General features: G+C 36.8%; 2 protein-coding genes across 3 annotated transcripts in view; both read left to right on the top strand.

The window, feature by feature from the left end:
* Window positions 1-23,556, top strand: part of LOC139978920 (calcium/calmodulin-dependent protein kinase type IV-like) — an 80,582-nt gene that overhangs the window by 39,274 nt on the left and 17,752 nt on the right. For both annotated transcript variants that reach the window (XM_071989485.1, XM_071989484.1), the window contains exons 5-6: window positions 7,950-8,105; window positions 10,210-10,375. In XM_071989485.1, the coding sequence (XP_071845586.1) occupies window positions 7,950-8,105; window positions 10,210-10,375 (322 nt within the window). The remainder of the gene's footprint in view (window positions 1-7,949; window positions 8,106-10,209; window positions 10,376-23,556) is intronic.
* On the top strand, window positions 14,504-18,399 carry LOC139978918 (uncharacterized). The gene is made up of 2 exons (XM_071989483.1): window positions 14,504-15,957; window positions 16,355-18,399. The coding sequence occupies exons 1-2, from the start codon at window positions 14,658-14,660 to the stop codon at window positions 16,777-16,779; spliced, it is 1,725 nt and encodes a 574-aa protein (XP_071845584.1). The 5' UTR covers window positions 14,504-14,657; the 3' UTR covers window positions 16,780-18,399.

The following is a 23,556-nucleotide window of genomic DNA, read 5'->3' as shown; positions in this document are numbered from 1 at the left end:
CCTAATGAGCTTTCTTTGCATTGTCTCTACCAATACATTGTGCACATGGTAGTAGTGAGTTAAAAGTTTACTCTTCCATTTTTCTTTTTACGAATCGCCAAGGTTGGTTTGCATCGTATTTCATGGACGTTTGTTTGTCGTCATCCATTAATTGATTAATCCATATGACAATTTCTTAACGAGTCGTTGTTGTATGAGCTTCCACATCACTCACAAAATGAGAGAAAATTTTATTTCTCTCTTTCCCAAGGATGGAACACATCTCACCTTAGGAAGGTACACATCCTAGGCTCTGATGGAGTAAATTGATTTACGGGAAACATATTACTACTTGTGAACTGCAGTAGTCACAACAACGCCCTTGAAGATGGCATGTATAACACATGATGCTAATCAGGTTCCATGCAGTGCCTGTTTTTGTGTGTGTGATGTCTTTGAGTGTGGGGAGAGGTTTTTTTTTTTAAATGCCTCCGAAACAAACACACATAGAAACACATAATACAGTGAAGTTTCGTCCGTAATTGTCTCACAGAACAAATGCGGGCAGACTGACTAATTACACGCATAATATTGTTTACCTGTAGTAACGTCTGTGAAGAGATCATTAAAATAGCTTACGTTAAATGTCCATTTTCAGAAGGTGCAGTTTGACACATTTTGAAAATTTACTGACATCTCTCGATCATAGTGGAAAATAGTCATATTTGAGATCATCATTTTGTCATATTGCTTTAACTTTTTTCATGCAAATGTTGCTAAACCTTTCAAAGTACATTCAATTTTCAAGGATAGGCAGCTCTAATTGGGATGATAAGGGAGGGATTAGGGAGAGATTATATGGGATTACCCTAAGGCTTGATCTCAGTGATACAAAAGTTAAATCCCACAGCACAAGGCAGCTTTGATGTATTTTCCATTCATTTTACCCATTTGCCATTTTAACTGCAAGCATCAACGTTGACCTTATCCTGCAAAAGATTCTGCATGTAGCGGTCGTAGAAATGCTGATGGCCAAAATAATGATGATAAGTATAAACACATGAAAAGGGAAAAAATAGCAGAAAAATGTAAAAAGTATTAAAAGTTTCTAGTGCCAACATATTATAATTGAGAATCACACTGCATGGAAGATGTGGTATTTTTCTTAAAACAATTTAAAGTTTCCTCTAATATATTTTTATACTATCCACCATAATAATACTCTCTGCCAAGTAGCCAAGTATATAGAACGACTATTACACCCCTCGGAGCCCATTTCCGAAGAAGCGAGCGACGACGACACTGTACGTTGTAAAATATTAACAATTACCTATTTATAGAAAAAGGCTCTCTCTCTCTCTCTCTTCCTTATTTTCTTGAGAGTGGAAATTTTCTCTTAGGATGTTCCCTGACTTACGCAGGGGCACCCGAGCTTGAACCTCTGTGACAGCATCCTTTGCTGGAACTAGAAATGGCAACATTTATGCTATTTTTAGACCTCTGGTTATCTGCTATAGACCATGGTGTGTACTTGGAGTGCCTCCCAGTGTTGATTTGTACTTTCCAGCAGAAATTTTGTAATAGCAAAGAAATTGACATGCAATTGTTTTGGCCAGAAACTTTTATTAAAAGGTTGTGTGACTGATTTTGATCATTGAGGGCCTAAAAACTAATCGCGTTGAAAGTTCAGCACTTATTTTGCGTCCAGTGACATAGTGGACAAGAAATAGGGATCCTGTAGGATAGATTGTTTTAATGTAATTACTACAAACCATGAAAATGGAAGAAACCTATTGTTTCGAGTGCATTTTGATGTGTCTTTATACTGAGACAGTCAGTCATGACAAAGGAGTTTTACTGAGTGTGGTATTACACTTACATTGTGGACACTAGAGAACTGAATTTTTTTTGAAGAGTTTCATTTTTATCCCTTCTCCTTGCAATTTGGTCGTAAAATGTCACAGTTATAAAACCAAAGTGTGATCGTCCGCTATAAATAAATTTGGAAGTTATATTTTAATGTGGTGTACCCTGCAGCAGGCATAGATGACCAAACTTGTAAATAGGGAAATTCACCATCTTGTTGAGATGTCCAATGATTCAAATAATCATCTTTTCATATAAACTTTGCAAACTTGACGGACATGGTGAGTTGACGGACATGGTAAAATTCCAAATGTTTCCCTGTAGGTATTGGTTCTGTAACCAACAAGAATGAAGCATTGAAAATTGCAATATATTATTATTATTATAATTTTGTTCTTCATTTTTTATCCAAGTAGTATTCCGGTCACATCTCAGTTGATAACATATGGGAATGATAATATACTGTATCCCAAATTTCAGTGAAGTGTTATTATAGCAAGATGGAGGAACAGATTCCACAACCATCAAACCATTATCACAATTTCTTTGTTGGGAAAAAAATAAAAATAAAGTACCTTTGAAGCCTTGATTGATGATAGTACTAACGAATGCAGTGTACAAAGTTCAGAGCTTCAGCCAGGACATGCCTACACTCTGGTGGTGTGTGCATCCTCTTTAGTACCTAGTTCAAATTACATCTGAGCTCTAAATTAAATTTCACGTGTCCGTCAGGTAGATTGATCTTTAGGTGGTTGAATATTGGAACGAAGCAGCCGTTAATTCTAAGATTAATCACTACCCCCACCCGCCCACAGATGAGAATCTCTTCTGACCTTACCATGACAAGGAATATAATACTCCGGATGAAGTCCTAAGAAGATGATTAAATAACAACATTAACGAATCGTGACTCCGGGGTCTGAAATATTTTAGACTGCTTAGAGCCTTTGTAGTATCCTTTATACCAAGAATTACATCATAGAAAACAGTTAAGCAATGCACTGAATATAAATTAGCTGTTCTTCATGTTTGATATTAAAAAAATATTTTGGTGATAGGATAAAGTGTGTAGTTTTGCCGCAACGGTTGGCGTTGATTTGTTCTGTATATACACGTACACAGCAGAGTAAAAGAGATTCAATAATTGGCAATGCGCCATTCGACGTTTCAGGCTTTTCATGTATTATCTTAATGGAGGCCCTGTGCACATGAAATAACTTGGCATGTAATCTTTGACTGTAAGGATGGGTTTTTTCACTGATGGCTATAAAATGCAGGAGCAAAAGTTGTCAAGGTCAGGAAATGCAATCAATTTTACAAAGTTAGCTGCCCTGCTGATTTGATTATTGTTAGACTGTAGGGTGTTTGGTAAAAGAACATGTGGCATGCAGGAATGCATGCATGTGTTCGTGGGATACATGAATATTAGTGGTCACTGTGCGTGTGTATATATGTGTGCATACATCCAAGGAAGAGCGATAGTTTTTTCGAATTTCTTTGTTATGATTTTAATACTTGACAATTTGAAGGGAAAACAAATTGTTGGTGTATTAACTATCTCTTTAGAGTATGGATTGCAAATAAGGAGGATAACGGGACTCGATTTAAAGAAATATATATATACTCACTTTTAAAGATGACCTAAATGTGAAAGAAGAAACCAAAACATAAACCTTGGAGGCGAGCAATTTAGAATTATAGTCATGCCTGAATAAAAAGAATAAGTAGTATTAAAAAAGTTTTTCTTATACTTGCCTCTTGTGCTCCTTACAAAGGACCTCTTGACTATTTGCGTATGTCTAAAATAAGTACTCGTGTCAAGTTTTTGGTTCACTTAACATCTTAATTTAGGAGTAAAACTGATGGTTTTGGGTTTTATTTTGATCATATTAATGTTGCCCAACATGGTAATGGTGTGGGCTGAATTAAGGTACAGATAAGTTTAGGCATTTCCGGGGAAGATAAAAACACAAGATGAAGAAAGGAAGGAATATCTTGAGTTTTTTTAAAGCTGTATGTGTACAGTGATTCAAAACTTAGGCAGATGTACAGTACTGTATAACAAGACGTTGGTCATTCAGTAATTGGATTTTAGTGAAATGACCTTGTTATTGACTGTTTGAATAGATGGGTGCACTATAGAAATTCCTTTGATTACTGTTAGTGTTTTTGACGTTTGTGTGCATTACACTTCAGTGAAGACAGTACAGCACATATGACTTTATCAGCTGAGTTGATGTGAGAAATTTAGGGTTGCTGTATAGTCGTAACATTGGAATTCTGTAAAAACGAGCTGTTTGTATCAAATACTGCAGTCGGACCTGTTCTGTTCATTGACATCGTATTACAGATAACTCACAGTGGCAGACACAGTGGCAGGCAGAGAGTGGCAGACTGAGACCAGTTGATAGGGTTTTTGTATGGTTTCCCATTCTCAAAATGAAGTATCTATGAATACTATTGTTATGAGTTCTTTGCAAATTGAAAGGGAACCAGAACCAAAAATATATGTTTTATCAATTTCTTAGACATAAATTATCACTTAATATTTCTGGGTTTGGTAGATGAAAATCTGACACTTGTGGTTTCTTCTTTTCTATTTCTGTTTTAGGTTTGATATGATCTTTTATATCCATAAGAGATGAGCAAAAGCTCTCTCTCTCTCCCATGTAGAACCATCCCTGACTTGAAATGCTTACAATTTCTTGATAATAATTTTTTTTTTCTTTGCTGCTCCAAGGGCAATTGCCATTGACACTGATTTTGAAGTGTTTCTACAAGTATGCACCCAAGACAACTACTTCAATAGCTTTTAAATTGACTTCTAAATCTCAGGTGAGACCTATTAAAAAAAAAGAAGAAGAAAACAGTCTGATAGAATGTATGAGAAAGAAAGAAACAATAAACCTAAATATTAAAAAAGGAACCAAAAAATAAATAAATCATAAACAGGACTAGTGGCAAATAAATTGAAGGTACATTCTAAAGGATGCCTTTAGGCACAAAATCAATTTTGAAATGTTGTAGACGATTAAAGACCACCGTTGTCAGTCCAGGTCGCATTTCTGTACCGCTCTAAAGTTTTGAGTGTTGACCCTTTAAATAGATGTGTAAAATCAATTGAAGTGACTGGACTATTAAGTCTAATACACGACCCATTATGTCAGTCCCTCAGATGCAACAGGACACTCATTAGGAAAACATTTAGACTTGTATGGCCTCAAATGACATGTTTATATTAAATGTTTTACAAACATGGTAGTGTTGAATGTCATCCAAGGATGCTCTGGTGTATCACATGAAGTTAAAAGAACTTGTCTTGGTTGAGTTATTTGAATTTCTCAAGCAATGGATTAGCATTAACATTCAACACCTGTACTGACTAGCCAATGTCGGTCATCAGTTTAACCTTTACAGATAGGAGTATTCCAGAGTTTTTAGCATATTTTAAAGGTGATTGAATGTTTTGAAAGCGGGAGTGGCCATGGAAACATTAATGGCACTCAATTTTTCTCTTTTTCTTGAAATATGACATATCAAGGCTAAAATTCTACTTAAAGTTATCTTTTCACATTCATGAATAAAAATAAGAACTTTAATAAAAATAGGCATAGCAATCAATATATAAATGGTGGCTACAGTTGATTTCCGAACAAAATTGGAAAAAAAAATGAATCTAACTAGGAAAACCACATCCTCATAGCATTTTGTATTGCAAAAATATGAATTTTTTAAATGTAGTGATATTTTGTAAATGTATCTGGCAACAGCAGAATGGATGATGTCATCAGGGCACTTCAGCTGCAATTGTCTTTGTTTTTCTTCATAATTTGTCAATCTTTTATTCACAAATATAGAGGGTATTTCTACCAACAAAAAAAAGAACAGTTTGATGATATTACAGAGAACTTACAGCTATGCCAACATTCCAAATGTATCAGGTTTCAAGGAGTAATCAACAAGAAGATTATAATAGCCTAAGTAAAGTTTCCAAAGAGCATTTGCCAACATGACATCACAAACCCCCAAAATCCAACTTCTTGGAGTAGTTGAGGGTTTAGCCAGTCAAAAAAGATCACACTCAATCAAACATATCTCAAGTTTAAGGGCATGATATTCAGATCAGGTTTTCAACTAGTAGTGCGGAATATTTCTCTTCAATATAAATTCCGCATTCTTGTCACCAGACAACCCTTTTAATGTTTTTCTAACATTTATTGTTGAATTCTTTATTTGTCTTTACAAATTTCAGTGGACAAACTCTTCACATCAACATATGCCAGTATATAAACAAAATATTCATTATTAAACTCACTTCACTTTTACTATTCTGTTTTATACCAAAATGAGCTGCAAACTGGTCAGATGTGTGTGATTAATGGTGATAAATGCAGAATACATATATATGAAAGGCACCGTAGATTCACTTTGTAACCTTGGAGATTTCTTAGACCAGATGTTCTTGAAGTTTTGATGAAATTATGACTTGTGTTTGGAAAATGGACGAAACTCATGTTTTGATTTCACCGTGTCGTATCATCAATAATGAATGTGAAGGCAAGACAGATTTTTGATTATTTACATCTTTGCACGCTCAACTCTTCCGGACTACTTACCACCATTTTAAGTTGGAACCTTGAAAGCATTTCTGACATGAAACTTTTTGGAAAAGAGTTGAGTAGCCTTTGTCAACAGTTGCTATGATAAACACGGCTAGACGATTCAATTGTCTGTGCAATTTTATTCAATGAGTCCACACATACAAGTCATTCACATATGTTTCTCCTCAGACTAAATATGATCGTGTTCTCTTCATGAAATAACAAAAAAATATGGGTTAGTTCAGATTACATAGAGTGATCTTTCCCAAGATTTTTAGCTATCGATTGTTTATAAAGGTTGAAATTACATCCTGTTCTGTGTACTTCAATGGGACCAGGGGTCTACTTCAATGGTACTCTTGAGGACTTTGTTAGAAGCTGAGTGTAAATAAAAGGCAACATTGAGATGAAGAGCATGTAATGATGATGAGACTAGATCCTTCAGTTACTGTTGAATTACAAGTTCAAACTGTTTGTTACATCCCCCTCCTCCCCCCCCCCTCTCTCTACTGTCTCAACTACACACTCTACTATTTACTAATTTTGTACAAGCTATTTACTACAAGCATGGCTTCAAGGATCTGGATGGTGAAAGTCAAGAATTGGTCTCTCCTTTTCACATCAACGGTGCATTTCTAACACCACTTTTGAGAAAGATAAAGTAAATACAATTACCAACAAATAAGGCACATGCAGAAATGAATGGTCCTCTCTGTTACTACAGAAAATGGAAGAAATATCTATCAGAGAAAGGTTTGTGTGAGAGAGATCACTCAGGGGATTTTGAGAGATACATACTATCAAAATGGTTTTAGTTCAAGTATAAAAGAGTACAAAAGACTCCCCCACCCCCACCTCAAGTGTTTATTGATAACCTCTTGATACAGACAAACTTTAAAGGGGTATTCCTGTTTTTAAAATTGATTTGTACTAAAAACAAAAAAACAACAGAAATATATTTTAAATATTAATTTTTGGAGAACATTGTGCCATTATGCTCCTGTAGTAACATTGATTTATTTGGCAAAATAAAGATACCTACAAAAATTTACCACTTGAAATATGAAAAAGACTTTGACACATGCACATTCTTAACTTGCAATATTGAACAATTTTGTCTTCCCATTTCTCGTTGCCTGTCCCCCATTTTGGGGTCCAGGCCCAGACCTAAACATTACAAATTTCTTTGCTAGGGTAGATAGGAAAGTGGTTTAAATTGCAGATAATTACCTAATTTGTTTAGCACCAAACCAGTAAGCTCTGGAGTTTCCCTGTCTGCTATGCTGATGGAGAAAACAAAGTACATGACACAGAAAAACTTAAATATATTCTCTTTAGTGATGTGCCCTATTAGCTCTGGTGGAGAACAGAGAAATCAGTTAATTATATTTTATACAACCGTGTGCCCATGATCTGTATATATATCATTTTGCTATTAATGTTTAATATTTCTCTGTAGGGTAACTTTAAGCTATTAATAGTTTTCTCTTTCATGATCTACAGATAAAACTACACGAAATCTTTGAATCACAGACAGAGTTATTTCTGGTACTGGAGTTAGTGACAGGTGGCGAGTTATTTGACAGAATAGTCGCCAAGGGTAGCTACACAGAGAGAGACGCAGCGAGTGTAGTCAGACAGATATGTGATGCCGTAGCAGTAAGTACATAAATGTCTTTAGCTTATCAAAAGGAATATTTGGTGGGGGGAAAGATGGCTGGGGAAGGGGAAATGGGTGGGGAGAGGATACAAAGTGGGGGAGGTGAAGAAAAGAAAGTGACAGAGTATTCTAACAGCTGGGAGGGTCAAACTATATACTTGAGCAAAATTTAAATGCAAAAAAAAATGCAAAATTGTTCACCAAACTGTGATTTGTGGAGAGAATGCCTTGCAAACCCCACAGTTTTTGGAAAATAATAAGCAACTATGATTCGATGCCATTACTAGTAGTCAACATAGTTTTGGATTGGAAAGGGATTTAGAGACCAATGAAGTAGAGACAGGGATTTAGAGACTAGTTGAAGCTCAGGATTCTGACAGCCAGTCTAAGCACTAGATTTAATGAGACACATGAGTAGCTCTTAATGAAGTGAACACCGTCATGTTTTCTATTTAGATCAAGTGGAGTTGTTTCCTCGTGTACATTTTATTGATTTAATTCAGTTCCATTTTAGCACAAACATTTCTTTTATATTTTATTATTTGATGGGACGGTAGTGGGACATAACATTTCTGTGCGAGCGTAGCTTAATTGTGTATTGATGAAAGTAAAATGTAATAACAGTTTTGATCCTCATGTACTAAGGTTGGAATGACAATGGGTTGTTTGAGGCTATTATCCTTGACTAGCAGATCAAATGATTGTTGATTTTGGCGCTAAAGTATAACGGTTTTTACTAATTTTACAGACCATGATTTTTCCTTCGCTGCACGGGAAGACCAAGAGGAAGCTAAGCAGATACTTGATCGCTTTACTCAAAGTTACCAGATATAGGTCTATAATTCTCAGAATTGAAAGAGTGATGGCTTGATTTCCTGTAATAAGAGCCTGTGGTAGAAATTTCAATTTCTCTAGAGATTTTTCACATATCCTACGTGGCAACACGGAATCGACAGAAATGTGATTAGCATAAATAAAACTGCTCATGCATTTAGTTTAATTTAAGGACTGCTGTGTTGGAGTTCAATGAAGTGTCAACAATTATAGAGTGTACATTTGTAAGGATGCTATATGACATATAGCAATAAAAGTAGCAACAAGTAGGTCTCGTTGGCAGCAAAGAATTGGGTTGGAAAGGTAATGTTTATATAAAAGAGCTTTTCCCATCAATGTTCAAATGTGGCTAACTCTGGCAGAGAATGCATGCTGAAATTATGGAAAGTTTCCATTTTAATTGTACCTTTTGTTAATTGTTTTAATGTTAATATCTTTTGCAAAGAGGAGAACAATCGTTGGGCAAAATTGTTTTTGTATTCGTATTAACTTAATTGACAATCAGAATTGTGCTGATTGTGTTGATGATCAGGTGAGAAATATCTGTTCTAATGGGGTTCTCCAGCATTGCTACAGAGGGGGGGGGCTGTCATGTGCAAATGAGCGAATCTGTATTGTCTACAGATCTCGGAATCAAAGTGATAAACACTAGCACGTGGAATCTCTCGCAAGCATGCCAACCAGAGATATGTATTTACTACGCTCCTCTCAATACCTGTTTCCATCTCTACTATGTGATCCTAACAGTCCGGATGAACTTGCACAGCCACACTGGTGATTGACTAGTTTAAGGATTTACTTCGCTCCTCACTTACCTGTCTCCCCACATCCTTAGCAACCTCGTTCTACAGTGCTCGGAATGAACATTGTGCAGTTTGGCATGAATTTGAAAAAAATGATTTATAAAACACAGGCAAAATTGCTTATGACATTAAGCTTGACTTGAAACTTTGAAAAGTTTCGAAAGATCTGTTCTTCAATAATTACATACGTTATAGTACGTTATAGTAGTGATCCACTCACGGTACTGTTTTGATCTGCAGCTCGTCAAATTTCATGGAACTAGATAGGACCGATATGACAGAACCCTTTGTTGATTGTGGGCGTGGCTTGCTGGAGAGCCCCAGTTTGATCGTTGAGACCATTCCCACCCATCCAATTGTTGTTACCGTTCCAGGTTCTTTTTGGTCTTCTGTATTAACCACTTGAACTTTCAAACTTTCTGAGTAATTTAACAATTAATCATCGCCATTAATTTATTTCTTGTAGTTCCTTCACGATAATGATATCGTGCACAGAGATTTGAAGCCAGAAAATCTACTCTACGCAAATATGGACGAGGATGCACCCTTAAAACTGGCCGACTTTGGTCTTTCGAAAATCTGCAGTCAAGATGTGAATATGAAGACTGTGTGTGGTACACCAGGTTATTGTGGTAAGATATATACATTGCATCTATAGTCGCATTCAGTTCACTCCCTCGCTAACTTGTCTTCTCACAGTCAAAGCACTCTCATACTGTCATGCCGAGAGGGATCTGGTAACCATATATTATTGTACTCCTCCACCCCCCCCCCCCCTGTGTGCAGTCACCTCCTTGTCAACCAACCCATCTCATTTTATGACCAAAAGCCATTAGATGGGTTCTTGTATCAAGTTTCATCATCATAGAAGTTATCTTCACATAATAGTGGTATACAAAAAAAGTGGTCTAGCTTAAATGTCACATGCAACAGTCTCAATTAAACAATCTAATTAATCAACTGTCAGTGAAAAAAAGAATGTGACTAATTTTGAATTGATAGAAGAAAGTCGCATTTGTGGTATCCAAATCATTATACGGTATAATAAGGTAATATCATCTAATCTGCCAGTCAGTTTGGTTTTACAGTTAAGTGTATTAACACAGCTTTCACCCACTATGACACCAAACAGAGTAGCACATATATGTGGGCCATTCCACACTAATGGGGTACTTATGTATGCTACTGCAAAGCCTTGTTGGAAATCGGTCTACAAAGCTTCCTGGCAGTAACAGACTGCATGGTTTGAAGTATTTGATGCCATACTTTAATATTGCAAAATAGTTTTAACAGCTGGAAGTCTTTATGTCAATTCATTGGTAATTATTTTTAAAAAAACTCTTTGCATGTCTCACCAATTTGTGCAGGGAATATGTGACAGAGCATTAATGGAGATTTTTAATCCACTTGTTTTATGTTTTAGTTACAAAATTGACCAATATAATGTATCATAATGATTAAAGAATTCAATCATCTGAATGCTGTTGTTGTCTTCTTTCTTGTCCAACTCGCGAAAATTGAGAAAATGAACACACAAAAATATAAAAACGTTCGTAATTGACATCTGTCCTAACAGTTACGAGCGTAACTTGCCCCATGGGTAAAGTAATCTAAAAACATTTGGCGGAGATAACATGTTGTGCCTTGTTTACAACATCGTATCTCAGTAATGAACATGGTTTTGAGGGAGTTGAATCTTCCAATCCCCCGGAAAACGACGGCCAAATTAGCTTTAAAAATATCTGTCCAAGAGAGCTTACGTTCGAACGTACTTTTGCATCACTTTTCACGGAAATCGCGCATGCCATCCTGTGAGTGTTTAGTATGATAAACATCCTTGAGCGCATGCGTATATCAGAGAAAACAACAACCCTGGTCACCCACCGACTTTCAAAACCATTGAGGTAAGTTTGTGATCTGTCTTCTGAATCTCTGAAAGTTACGAGCGCAAGTCAAATTACGAGCGTTCGAAATCACTACCAATTTTACCGAAAATAAAGCACTTTGCAATGTGATCAAGGTATGGTTCAATTTAGAGACTTCTCACTCAGTAAGTGAAAGTTCTTACACCGCTAGGTGAGCGGACTCGTAGATGCAGTTGCCGCCTTTGGTATAATTGCACTGCGTGAGACAGAAAGCACAACTAATGCACGTAACTACAGACAGATTGAGTCAATATGTCTGAAGTTACGAACGTTGGCAAAAGACCTCCATTATTCATTTAGTTCGATGTAAATGTGCATGATAATACCATGAAACTTGCTAAATTTTTACTGGGCACGAATGTTCATCTCGCATTGGCATTGAAGTGCAATTCAATAGCAGTTTCGTTAAAATGAACTAGCCTAGGCCTACGTTCAAACGTAATTGTTGGTAGACAGATTTCAGATTCGGTCACTCGTGTGAACGTTAGCATGATTTCGGTATTTTGATGTATAATCTAATGTCGACGTACCGATGTAAATGAACTGAGTGCATGCGATGGTTCCGTAAATATAACGTTAACAATATTTCATTTAGCAAAGGTTAGGTTAGACCTGCATGCTAGGCTTCAATTGAAAAAGCTCACGTTCGAATCTAACTGTGGTGAGACATATTTGCCCAGTCGGTCTGTTTTACGAACGTTAGTATCTTCCCTGGTTGAGTACTAACTTAGGCCTACCAGCCTAACGTTAAGGGTAGCGCTATATTTTCGTGCAGATCTAGCCTAGGTTTTAAACAAATGCAGTACAGACAATTGACGATGCTTCATGTTTTATTACGTATTTTAATTTGCAACTAGGCCTACACATAGACGAAGCCTAACACTGAGTTTTCTCATTACTGATGCATATAATGTGTAGGCTAGGCCTGCCTAGGTCTAATTAAAAAAAAAAAAAATAAAAAATTTGTTTTGTTTATTCAACTCTCATTTTTAGTACAAACTAAAAACGACAATCAACATGTATCATCTTGCTTTCTAATTAAAACTTACCATTGAGTTTGATCCGCGAGGACTGAAAATGGGCATGTTCATCGTAATTGCTTTAATGAGAAGAACCATCTATGGCCTAAAGAACCCACAGTGTATTTATTGTTCTCAGGGACAGGCTGGCCTAATCAGGGAGTTAGCCACCAAATGTCAGTATCTTGGGACCTCTGATTAAAAATTCTGGTGGTAGTTTTCATTGCAGCTTGCCCCTGATTCTTTATCTCAAAACAGCATAATTCCATACACAACATTCTGCCATATTAAGGCAGCTTACAATATAATATATGCATGAGGTGCATCTGTCTTTACACGTACTTACCTACAGGCTGCTTTTAATTATCATGTAAGCTCTAACTGTTATCAAACACAAATAACATCATTGGCAAATTCCAGTGGATGACAAATCTCTTTAATTTAAAAGCTTATGGAGGCAACAATTTCACCATTGAAATTGACACTCCTGTATTGAAGATTTGAAACTTTCTTCTACCATACCATGGATTACAACTTTCTCCTGTATTTTGAAACAAAACAAGTTTTGTCTTTTCCTCAACTTCCATATTAAAATGGAAAATGTTACCTTGTTTGCTCCAGGATATTTTGTTTTACAAATTATTCTCTTTTCAGGTAAGATGAGCCTGAAAATTCGCCTTCGTTCCTTAAACAGGAAGGTACCTCAACTAGAGGATATTGAAGGACAACGAACAACTGGTTTTAGCAATGCAGCAGCGTATATGCGTAGGTATCGAGGCCGCATAAAAGCTGATCAGGAATGTTATGTTCAGTATCGAGCTAAAGAGACTGAGCGAGTCAAAGAATATCGTCAAACCATGTCTCAGGAAGCCAAAGAGCGAACCAATGAAACTGCCAGGCTGAGGATGAAAAAATATCGTGAAAGGAAAAGGCTTGAAAACATTCATGAGAAGGTCAATGCAAAGTCTGATAGAAGCATGCAGACAAGATCTGAGAAGGAAAAGAAATCTAACCAGCGTGAGAAGTGGAGACTGTATAAGCAGAGGTATAGAGCAGGACTAAATTCGCAGAAACGCAGGAGAATTCGGGAGAAAGATGCTGCAGCGAAGAGAAATAGAGCACATAAGAGACAGCTTGACAATCCAGAGCCTCCTGCGAGTACTAACACTGAAAATGTGGGTAATTCAACTTTCCCTTCTCCCAACGCAAGACGGAAAGCCATATCACGTGCAAGGTTATCAATCCCCAAAACACGTGAGAAGTATGCTGAAGTTGTAGCTGCTTTAGTCAACAAAGCATCACCTAGAAAGAAGGACCTCCTCGCCAAGCAAGGTATTGGATCACCAAATGCTGCTGATCAGTCAAATGTGTTGGCAGCCATCCAAAAGACATGTGGTTCTCTGGGCAAAAGGCAGAAGCGCACTTTCACCATGCACCTCGCCAGCAGCTTGAAAGACTCCAAGTATGGTTTGAAACGAAGGACCTCACAGTATCTTGGTCTGAGATGGAAGTATCTTATGAAATACTCAAGCCTTGCCAAAAAAAATGTCAACATTGAAGCCAAGAAGTCACGGTCAGATGCCATAAGCGCTGACATCACAGCTGCTGTCGCTGAACATTATGAGCGTGCAGAAGTTTCAACACAGATGCCAAATAAAAAGAACATAGGAAAGGCAAATGCTGCAAAACATGTTTTACAGAAAACAGTCAAGAAAACCTACCAATCCTTTCTGGAGGAGAATCCAAATATGAGCGTATCTTTCTCAAAGTTTGCTTCTCTGCGTCCAAAGCATGTCCTAGTACAGTAATATGCTCAGCATTTCCAGTGTCTTTGTGAGTACTGCACAAACATTGACCTGAAGATAAAGGTCATTAACTTGCAACTTGTTCGACACAAAATTGGTTTACGACTAAATGACAGATATCATACTAAAGACATCACTACATGCGGCAGGACAGGGAAATTCCCCATGCTCTCCTGTATTGATCGAAAGTGCAACATCTGTGGTGTACAAAAGCTGGCAGAATTCCTGCAACCTTTGACTGATGTGATGGGGGAACATGAATTGACCTGGCAAATCTGGGGTAAAACAAGCTTCAAGGGAACTATGAGAAAAGCTTTGCTACGCAGGACTGGTTCCTATGGCGACTTACTCCAGGAGCTGCAAGATGAGCTGCATCCATTTGCCTGCCACTTATTTGAGGCCATCTGGCAACAAAGACAGTTTTGGTCTGTCATTAGATCTCCTCCTACATTGTCTGTGGTGATTGTGATGGACTTTGCTGAAAATTTCTCCTGTATTACTCAAAATGAAGTTCAGAGTGCTCATTGGACTAAGATGATAGTGACGCTGCATCCTATGGTAGGGTACTACAAATGCCATGCTGATGGTTGCTCCCAAGGAACAGTTAGAGAGGCAATACACATTGTTAGCGAGGATATGATACATGATACACATGCAGTTACCCACTTCTGTAAACTGGCCTGCACACATCTGAAGGTGGAGAGGAAAGTGGAGTTTAACAGACTGATCCAGTTCACTGATGGGTGTGGCGCACAATACAAATCTCGCACAGGATTTGCTGACATCTCATTTGGAAACATAGATTTTGGCGTGCAAGTTGAGCGGCATTTCTTTGGCTCACGCCATGGAAAAAATCCATGTGATGGAGAGGGTGGGGTGGTTAAAAATGCAGTCACAAGGTCAGTGAAGTCTGATGTCAACGTCACCATTGATGGACCCCGGGAGTTCTATGACTTCTGCTCCAAAAATCTTGCTAAGGCACCAGTGAAACCAGATGGATCGTGCAACCACTCTCGTCGTACTTTTTACTTAGTGAAGGAAGGTGACATACAGAGGGAAAGGCCAACCAGAACAAATGTTGACACTGTGACTGGAACGCGAAAGTTGCATGCTGTAGCTGGGATCTCTCCATACTTATTGCACAGAAGGCGTCTTTCATGCTTCTGTTCACCCTGTCAGGATCTGAACTCAGTAGCACCGTGCATCAATCTGGAGTTTGTGAAGTCTTGGAGTGAATGCAAGATGTCTGCTAAAGGGATTTCATTTGAAGCAACTACTAGCAGTAATATGGAAGCTGCAGATGTAGGTCACACTGAGATGGATGAGATTCCGGTCTGTACACTTGAGCCTGCAACTGATAATGCAACTGGAGCAACTGTGGGTAAATCATCATCTGAAAGATCTGAGACAGGGGACTTATCTGAAGTGGGTAATGCAGGTGGCATACTAACTTCCAACAAAGTGGGTCAGTCCCTTTTTACTTAAATTTTAAGTGCTAAGCAACATGACATTGAAAGATATTTCCTTCTATTTGCAAAATCAAAAACAAAATGCATCAACAGAAGTGTTATGTTTGATGTTGCATATTCCAGTGTTTCTTTTCATGGGAAATGATATGTCACTCAACTTTATTAAGGGCCTTGATTTCATTAATTAGATTGAAACTCCTTATCAGTGAACTCTAATCAAACGTGGGGGTGGTGTGAGTCGTGGACTTTAAGTTCACTTCTTCGTGAAAAATGCTGGAATAGTTGTTATGGATTGCCCATACCATTTGGTTGGTCATTGCAGTCATCAAGATTGAAGACAGCCAGTGAATATTTCCTATTTAATTTTTTTTGTGCTCTTTTCATAAATTACAGATTATGATGAATCTGAGGTTGTCCAGACACAGTTGGATGTGTTGAATGAAAAGGTCTTAAAAGATCTCTTCTGTGATGTCTGCCTACCAGAGAACAAGCATGAGGCATTACTTAAACCACAACACAGAGGGATTGAAATTCGCCTTGAAGAGTATTATGCTGTCTTCTATGACAACGAATTCTATATTGGACGATTGCTTGAGAAAGATGGGGAGGAATATCTGTTTAAGTTTCTCCATAGAGTTCGCAGTGCATCTAAGATGTATGATTGGCCTATAAGGTCAGATTCTGAGAAGGTTTTAGGCAAATTCGTTATCGATGGACCCCTTACATTGGTGGGCAGTGGACCATTTTCTGTGCAAGGAATTGAAAATGTGGAGAAAGCATATGCTGAAATGAAAGCAATAACACAAGCTGAGCTGTAAAGTGGTAAAGCATAGTCTTTGTCCATTCCCATGCTAATTACATAATGCATATTTTGTATATATTTCAAAGTTTTAACAAGTACACTCTGACTTTCATCTAGCTAATTGTGCTGTGTACAGTTTCAGTTGACAGCATCTATTCTGCAGGAATCTTCTATGTTTTAGGTTCTTGCTTGATTGCTTGTCTTCAATATACTGCATGCTCGACTATATGGGAAAGAGCAAAAAAGAAACAGTCAGATGTGCTTGTGATAGTGTGTGCTTCCTTTTTAGCATTTTTTCTGAAAACATCTTCAAATTTATGTTTATTCCATTCCATGACATGTGTTGCTATCCCACTTCATCTTATACATTTTCAGAAAGTTTGAAAAGTGAACATTTAATCATTAGCCAGTTTGATAAAAAAGTAAAAACAATTTATGGTTTTTAGTCTGTCCATGTTTCAAACATGATATTAGTGTACATATTGGTACATTTTAGTGTTGTATTGGTGCTAATATTGTTGGTATCTAATACCCTCTTGTAATTTGATATCTTTCCAATGGTATGCAAGTTTACAATTATGAATTCAACTATTTACTCTTAAAATTTCTGACATACTGTATTCAAGTCTACAGTTTTCTTAAGTTTTCGCTATTCATATGCAATTTTGAAATTATTGAATTTTATAAATATTCAATTGTTAACTATTCAATTTTCAGTTCAACAATGCATTCAATGACCTACACTAGAGGTGTCAGTATTAGTAGTATCTTTTTAACTTTGCTAGATATATGCAATTAATCACATGCAAGCTTACAACTATTCATTCAACTATTTAATTTTTCTTTAATTAAAGTCTGACATTTACAATCTTAAACATACCACTCTGGATAAGTTGTTGTTTCCCACAGGATATGATATATCATCACAATTTCATGATAATTCCAAAGTACAGCAGCAAAGAAACAGCTACAAATGAGTGTCCAGATGTACATTCAATTGAAAATAATAATTTGTAATCCATAGATTTACTGATGACAAATTAATGTCGAGATTGAAAAATATTCTGTCCTTGTTACGTACGTAAGACCCTGAACATGGTAACCATACATCCTACCTTTATGCAAGTCCATATCATTTTCTGCACTATAGCTTCTAGCAGTGGTTTTCATTAAGATGTGAGATATATTGAAACAAATACTCAGGGAAAAAAGGTACTTGTGGCACTAAAATTTGTTCTGTGCTTAGGGAATGTTGAAATGCCCTCTCCTTGTATTATCAAAGATTCATATTTTTTCCAGTTTTTCACCATTGAATCCATTTTGTCTTTGTTAATTGTAATAATTACAAAGTTTGCAATAAACAAAAACTGTTAAAACTCATGTACAATTGTTGTTTGTGGCCTGTTTATGCTCAGATATCTGTCCTTGTTACGTACGTAATACATGCCATATATTATACTTTGCTTGGCTGTCATTGCCAACCTTATCCAAAACTTATCTCATTGAGGGTATATACAGTTGCTATAGACCCTAGGTCATTACTCAAACCAAGTTTCATGCTTTCCCTATGACTTTTAATTTTCACCCACTATGTCACAAATTAGTACCCCATTAGTGTGGAATGGCCCATATACAAAACTTCAAAGGTACAGTAGCATGGAATACATCATATGTACAGATGCTGGAAATAAATATCCAGCAGGAATTTTACCAAATTTCTCACAAACCATGGTAATAATATAAAATGTATCTACATTTTCCTCTGTATCTCCCCCCCCCCCCATTTACTTTACTGTATGCATGTAGACATATATTCCAGCTTAATTGGTATTTGCTGTAAAACTTGCCTCTAATTACAATCAAAGAGTAATATAAAGTGTTGTATCGTCCAAACTATGGAATAATTTAATAGTCTTTCAAACTCTCCTCTGAGTACTGAATACTGTTTTCTCTAAGGTACCTGTATTTATATTCCCCATCTACATGTACATTGCAACAATACATCAATTCGATTGAACATTAATTTGAATCGACTGCATTACGTTTATAGTCACTTGTTGCTTTGGTGTATATACAAGCTCAACTATGGAAACATATTTGGCAGACCATGCAACTCCTTGCAATTGAATTTTACTGGGATACATGCTAAAAGTAGCTGGTCAAATCTACTGAGTGTTATTCAAAATAGGATTGCAGTTGATAAAACTGAAGTAGTACCTCCAGGTCATTTTTTCATCGAATGAATATTTATGAGGAAATGATTAATTAATTCAATTATCTAGATACATTTTCTTCATTGATCATCTAGACGCATTTTCATATTAAACAAACCAAACCTGCAAAAAATGGAAATCACAAAATGTTGAACTTGTTTATTCATCATTCCAAATCAAAACTTGACTTAGTCAAGCTAACACGGACTACGTTGGGATTTAAACAGCATCCAATAACATCAAAAACTTTTTTTTCAAAAATGAACTCTTAATCCCAACGACTGCTTTAAAGAACAAACTTTATAATTTATTCTAGTCATAGATACCTGTAAAAATTACTCAAGCAAAAAGAATGCCAGGTGAAAAAGTTTGATACATAGGGTGGAGTGAGTTGAGCAATTTTTTATCGGCTTTACAAATAACATGAAGAAGCGAGGAGATAAACCACTCTGTGCATTAATGACTAATGCAGGGAGAGATTCACAGTGCCAAATCATTCATCTTCCTGCCATTTTGATGTGTTAAAGGAACTGCTCTGGTACAGACTATCATTACCGTGGTAATATTTCACGGTGAACAAGAATGTTTCCACATGGAACACATGAAATTTCCAATATGAGTTGCTTCTAATTATGAAGGCATGGATGTTTGAATCTTCCTTACCTTTTGAAGTTGAGATAAAAAACTCCCTGTCGCTATTTGGGTCGGCATGGGAACAAGGTAATTTAATAATTAATAGAGTATTATGGTCACAAAGGAGTTAACCTGCAAAAGAGCAAATGATTTTTCTTTTAAACATTGATGTCTTGATTAACCCTTTAAATGTGGTACATTAAATGCCTCATTTGCAGTCACTGTCAGATGTATTATGAACCCAATTTGTCACGTGAAAATGCAAAACTTAGTTCCTTATCGGATGAATTATTAATCTGCAGATGATCATCTCCCCCTCCCTCACTCGTCTACAAATGCATTCCCTGCTTTGTTTTTCCGACAATTAAGACATTCTTTCAGGATGCGTCATATCCATCTATGCGTAGTAGAATCTCTTGCGGATTGACTCGAAGAGAGATATTATTTATGATTTCATTTGGTCATAGGACAATCCCTTTAAGTTTTGTTGAGAGTCATCCTTGAGTAGCTTTATCTGTACGTCAACTCCCCAACTTTGAGCGATAATTTCTTGAGCTGTTTTGAAGATGGATCATTCTCCTGCCGTAGATCTGTTCCGAGTCGAGGCGGCGGGGAAGCGTCTGAGCTCAGCCTCCTCCGATAGTTTGGGACATATCGAGGCTAGATGCCGGAGCATAAAATAGGGTTTTGCTCTTTGCTTCCTCCTTTGAATTTAATGCTGATCGTATTTCATCGGAGGTAACAGAAGTGACAGTCTCAGAATAGGCCTGAGAGACGACGCGTAACAGGTTTGACGGTGTGAAAAATGCCCGCATATTTCAGAATTCCACATATATTCTGGTTAAAGAAAACTGTCAAAAAACCCGAATAAATGAAGAAAAACTAGAGCAGAAAGTCAATGAATCCCTAGTACTGTGAAAAGCAATAAAAATTAAACTGCAGGAAGAAATAGAACTGAACTTAATTTTATCATTTTTTTTTTCCTTTTCTGGTGAATGGTGCGCAAATTGTCCTGACTATGGTGGTGTGGGATGCAGTATTGTTTGACTGATATATATAAATTTGATTTACTTTTTACAATGCAATTTAGACGTTTTTTTGACCCAATTGTGTGAAATTTTCATTTCACTGTGATTTGCAGAATTGCTGCGATTAAAGTCCCACGTTTTCTATGATCATATCACTATATATGTGTATCTTTAATCTTATAGTATCAGCAATGTAATACCATGGGCTTCAGAAGCCCAGTCACCCTTGGGGCCCCAACCCTGCCAAAAAACAAAGAGAAAAAAAAAAAAACGGTTGCACAGAGCATTTTGCGTACAAAAGTGACAGGTTCAATATCATCAAGAAGATATGGGAAATGAATGTCACTGAGCTTGGATGGTCTTGCAACTGCTCACTATAGCAGCCCCATCGAATTGTTTTTCCCAGGAACCTCCCAAGTTTTAAGATCATTACTGTATAGTAGTCTGCTGTTGATTTCCTTGACATCCATTGAAGACAGTATTAAACATACATGAGGACTTTTAAATAGTCCTGATGAGAACTATTCTGGGGTAGGTCTCTGTGTTTTGTTGCCAAAATTTGATGTACATTTTTTCACCAAACCTACTGTGAGTATTATTCAAAATATGACTGAAATTAAAGCCAGGATATCCTCGAAGGATCTTCACTGCCGCATAGAAGTTTTGATTAACAAGGAAATTTGATAAATAAATTTGTGTCTGAAAAGTTTCATCATCCAGACAAGATTTTCATTTAATGTTAATGACATGCAAATGGAAATGGGTAATTTTCAAATTTTTGCACATTTTTTTTATCAAGAATGGACTAGACGAGAAAGTGATGAAGTGGCATGAATTTATTTTGAACTCAAATCTAATGTTGTGATGTTAAGCTACAAAGTTACCACTTTATAAATTGAAGAAAGGGGGTATGGTGGGGGGTATGGTGGGGGATATGGTAGGGGGAGAGAAAAAAGCAGGAAAAAAGAAATTCTGGTTCTTGTGTACTGTTTGGCTTGTTCTACAACAGTTGAGCAGTAACAAGTGCATTCACATGTTAAACACTGTTCTGCCTATCATATCTGAAATTATGAATGACAAAATGAAAATATAATTAGATATAGTAAAGCTAGCTTTGATGTAGCAGAAGGGGTTCCTTTTGTCTTGCACTGTTTCTCAATATTTCTAAGGAAGGGTTACATTCACTAAAGCACGAAGCGAGATTTTTCACCGACCAAAATGTCATCCCATTTTTGACTTTGACTCTCGCTGACTACTAACAGCTTATTTTCCGTCGCTAAAAGACTTGCTCTTCTGTTAGCTTCCAGAATGTCAACCACAAGATCTGTCAGTTTTACGCTGGTTCCTGTGATTTTATCGAATACAAACCGAGACCGCTTTTGCATGCCGAGCAGTAATTATATCGGTAGAGTGCAAAGAGAAAGCTTGCATGTCAAATTACAGTGCATTTGACATGTATAGATACATGTACGTAACATGCTCTCCCTTGTGATTAATTGATGTGCATGAATTGATTGGAACCGTTTTTCTTTTTTCTTCAACGGCTAGACTGTAAGACAGTAAGCAGAGAGGAGATTTAAAATAATGTTGGAACATATCAGTGATTTCCTGCATGCTTTGTAAAAGGAGTGATTTAATGGGGGTTTTTTTAAATTATATTTTGTTTTAATGTTTTGTTTTTGTTTTTTTTAATTTTTTGGTATTGGTAACAGAATTCTGCAAAGGAAACTATGCTTTTTTATACATTGAAACTCACGACTTTATCCCTGCCTTAACAATGTTATTGAAAAACAAATACCTCATTTTTAGTTAAATTGATGATAGCGCACAGCCACATATCATATTAGCCTGTACTTGTCAATATATTAATAGTTTCTTTCATTATGTTGACAACGTCCACATCACAATATCCTACAAGAAAATTAATTACTAGGGTCCTGTTATGATGACCATCTGCTATTACCTAGTCTGAGGCAAGGTCATGCCTGTAGCCAGGAGTTCTGAGTTGGAGAGAAACCAATAATTTATGGAGGGGCACATTACCTGTGTCCTGTAACTTGTGACTTTTTTGTATTCAAGACGGTGGCAAAGTTGTGGGTGGGTGGGTGGGGCGACAGTAGCTTGCACAGAGGGATACAGTCCCCTCACCCCCCCTCCCCCCCTTGTGCCCTTGCCTGGCTACCATACTGGGTATGGTTTTTGTGGCATGATTGGTAAGAGCATACTGCATAATAACCACAGCTTGTTACAATGCAGAAGTTCTGTCCGTGTTCAGCGAGGACATGATTTGCATCAGTGGCTTTTCAATTAAAGTTTGTTTAGGCCCCTAGATTGAAATCTACATTGTTTAAATTATCTTGCATTTCAGAGGAATTTTGATTGACAATGAACAGACTAGACTATATCTTATTTTTTGCATTTATAAAGATACTTCAAAGTAAACATGATAATTGCTTTTTTCAAAGCTAAGAAAATTGTTGTTTCAGAGAGAGTGGTAATTCATTCTTACCTGAGATGTGACATAGAATCATTTCTGATCACTGGATTTGAATGCTTATATATGATGTCCTTGCTTGAAAACATGATATCTCAAAAAGTTGAATGTTGGCAAAATGTCGTACTTGCTGTTTAGCCAGCCCATAATGAGCACAAAGGTACCCATTGTTTTTGATGGAGGTCAAATGTCAAAATGTGAAAAACTTGATATCTCTAGGGTCTCCTAAATGATATATTGAAGAGAGTTTGTTACATGCACTATTGCTTGACCAGGTTGTAACAAGCAACAGAGTAAGTGAGCGGTGGAGGTCAGAGGTCAACAGAAGCCAACGCTTTAAAAAAACTCCTTAAAAACACTATATCTCTAGAAGGGAATCCAAGTATGCCAAATGTCTTAGTTCAGCAGAGGTCACCCTTAAGAAT

The sequence above is a fragment of the Apostichopus japonicus genome, chromosome 13 (genome assembly GCF_037975245.1).
Source record: "Apostichopus japonicus isolate 1M-3 chromosome 13, ASM3797524v1, whole genome shotgun sequence".
Lineage (NCBI taxonomy): Eukaryota > Metazoa > Echinodermata > Holothuroidea > Aspidochirotida > Stichopodidae > Apostichopus > Apostichopus japonicus.
Note: the sequence above shows the minus strand (reverse complement) of the source record. Positions and strands in the feature narration are given on the sequence as shown.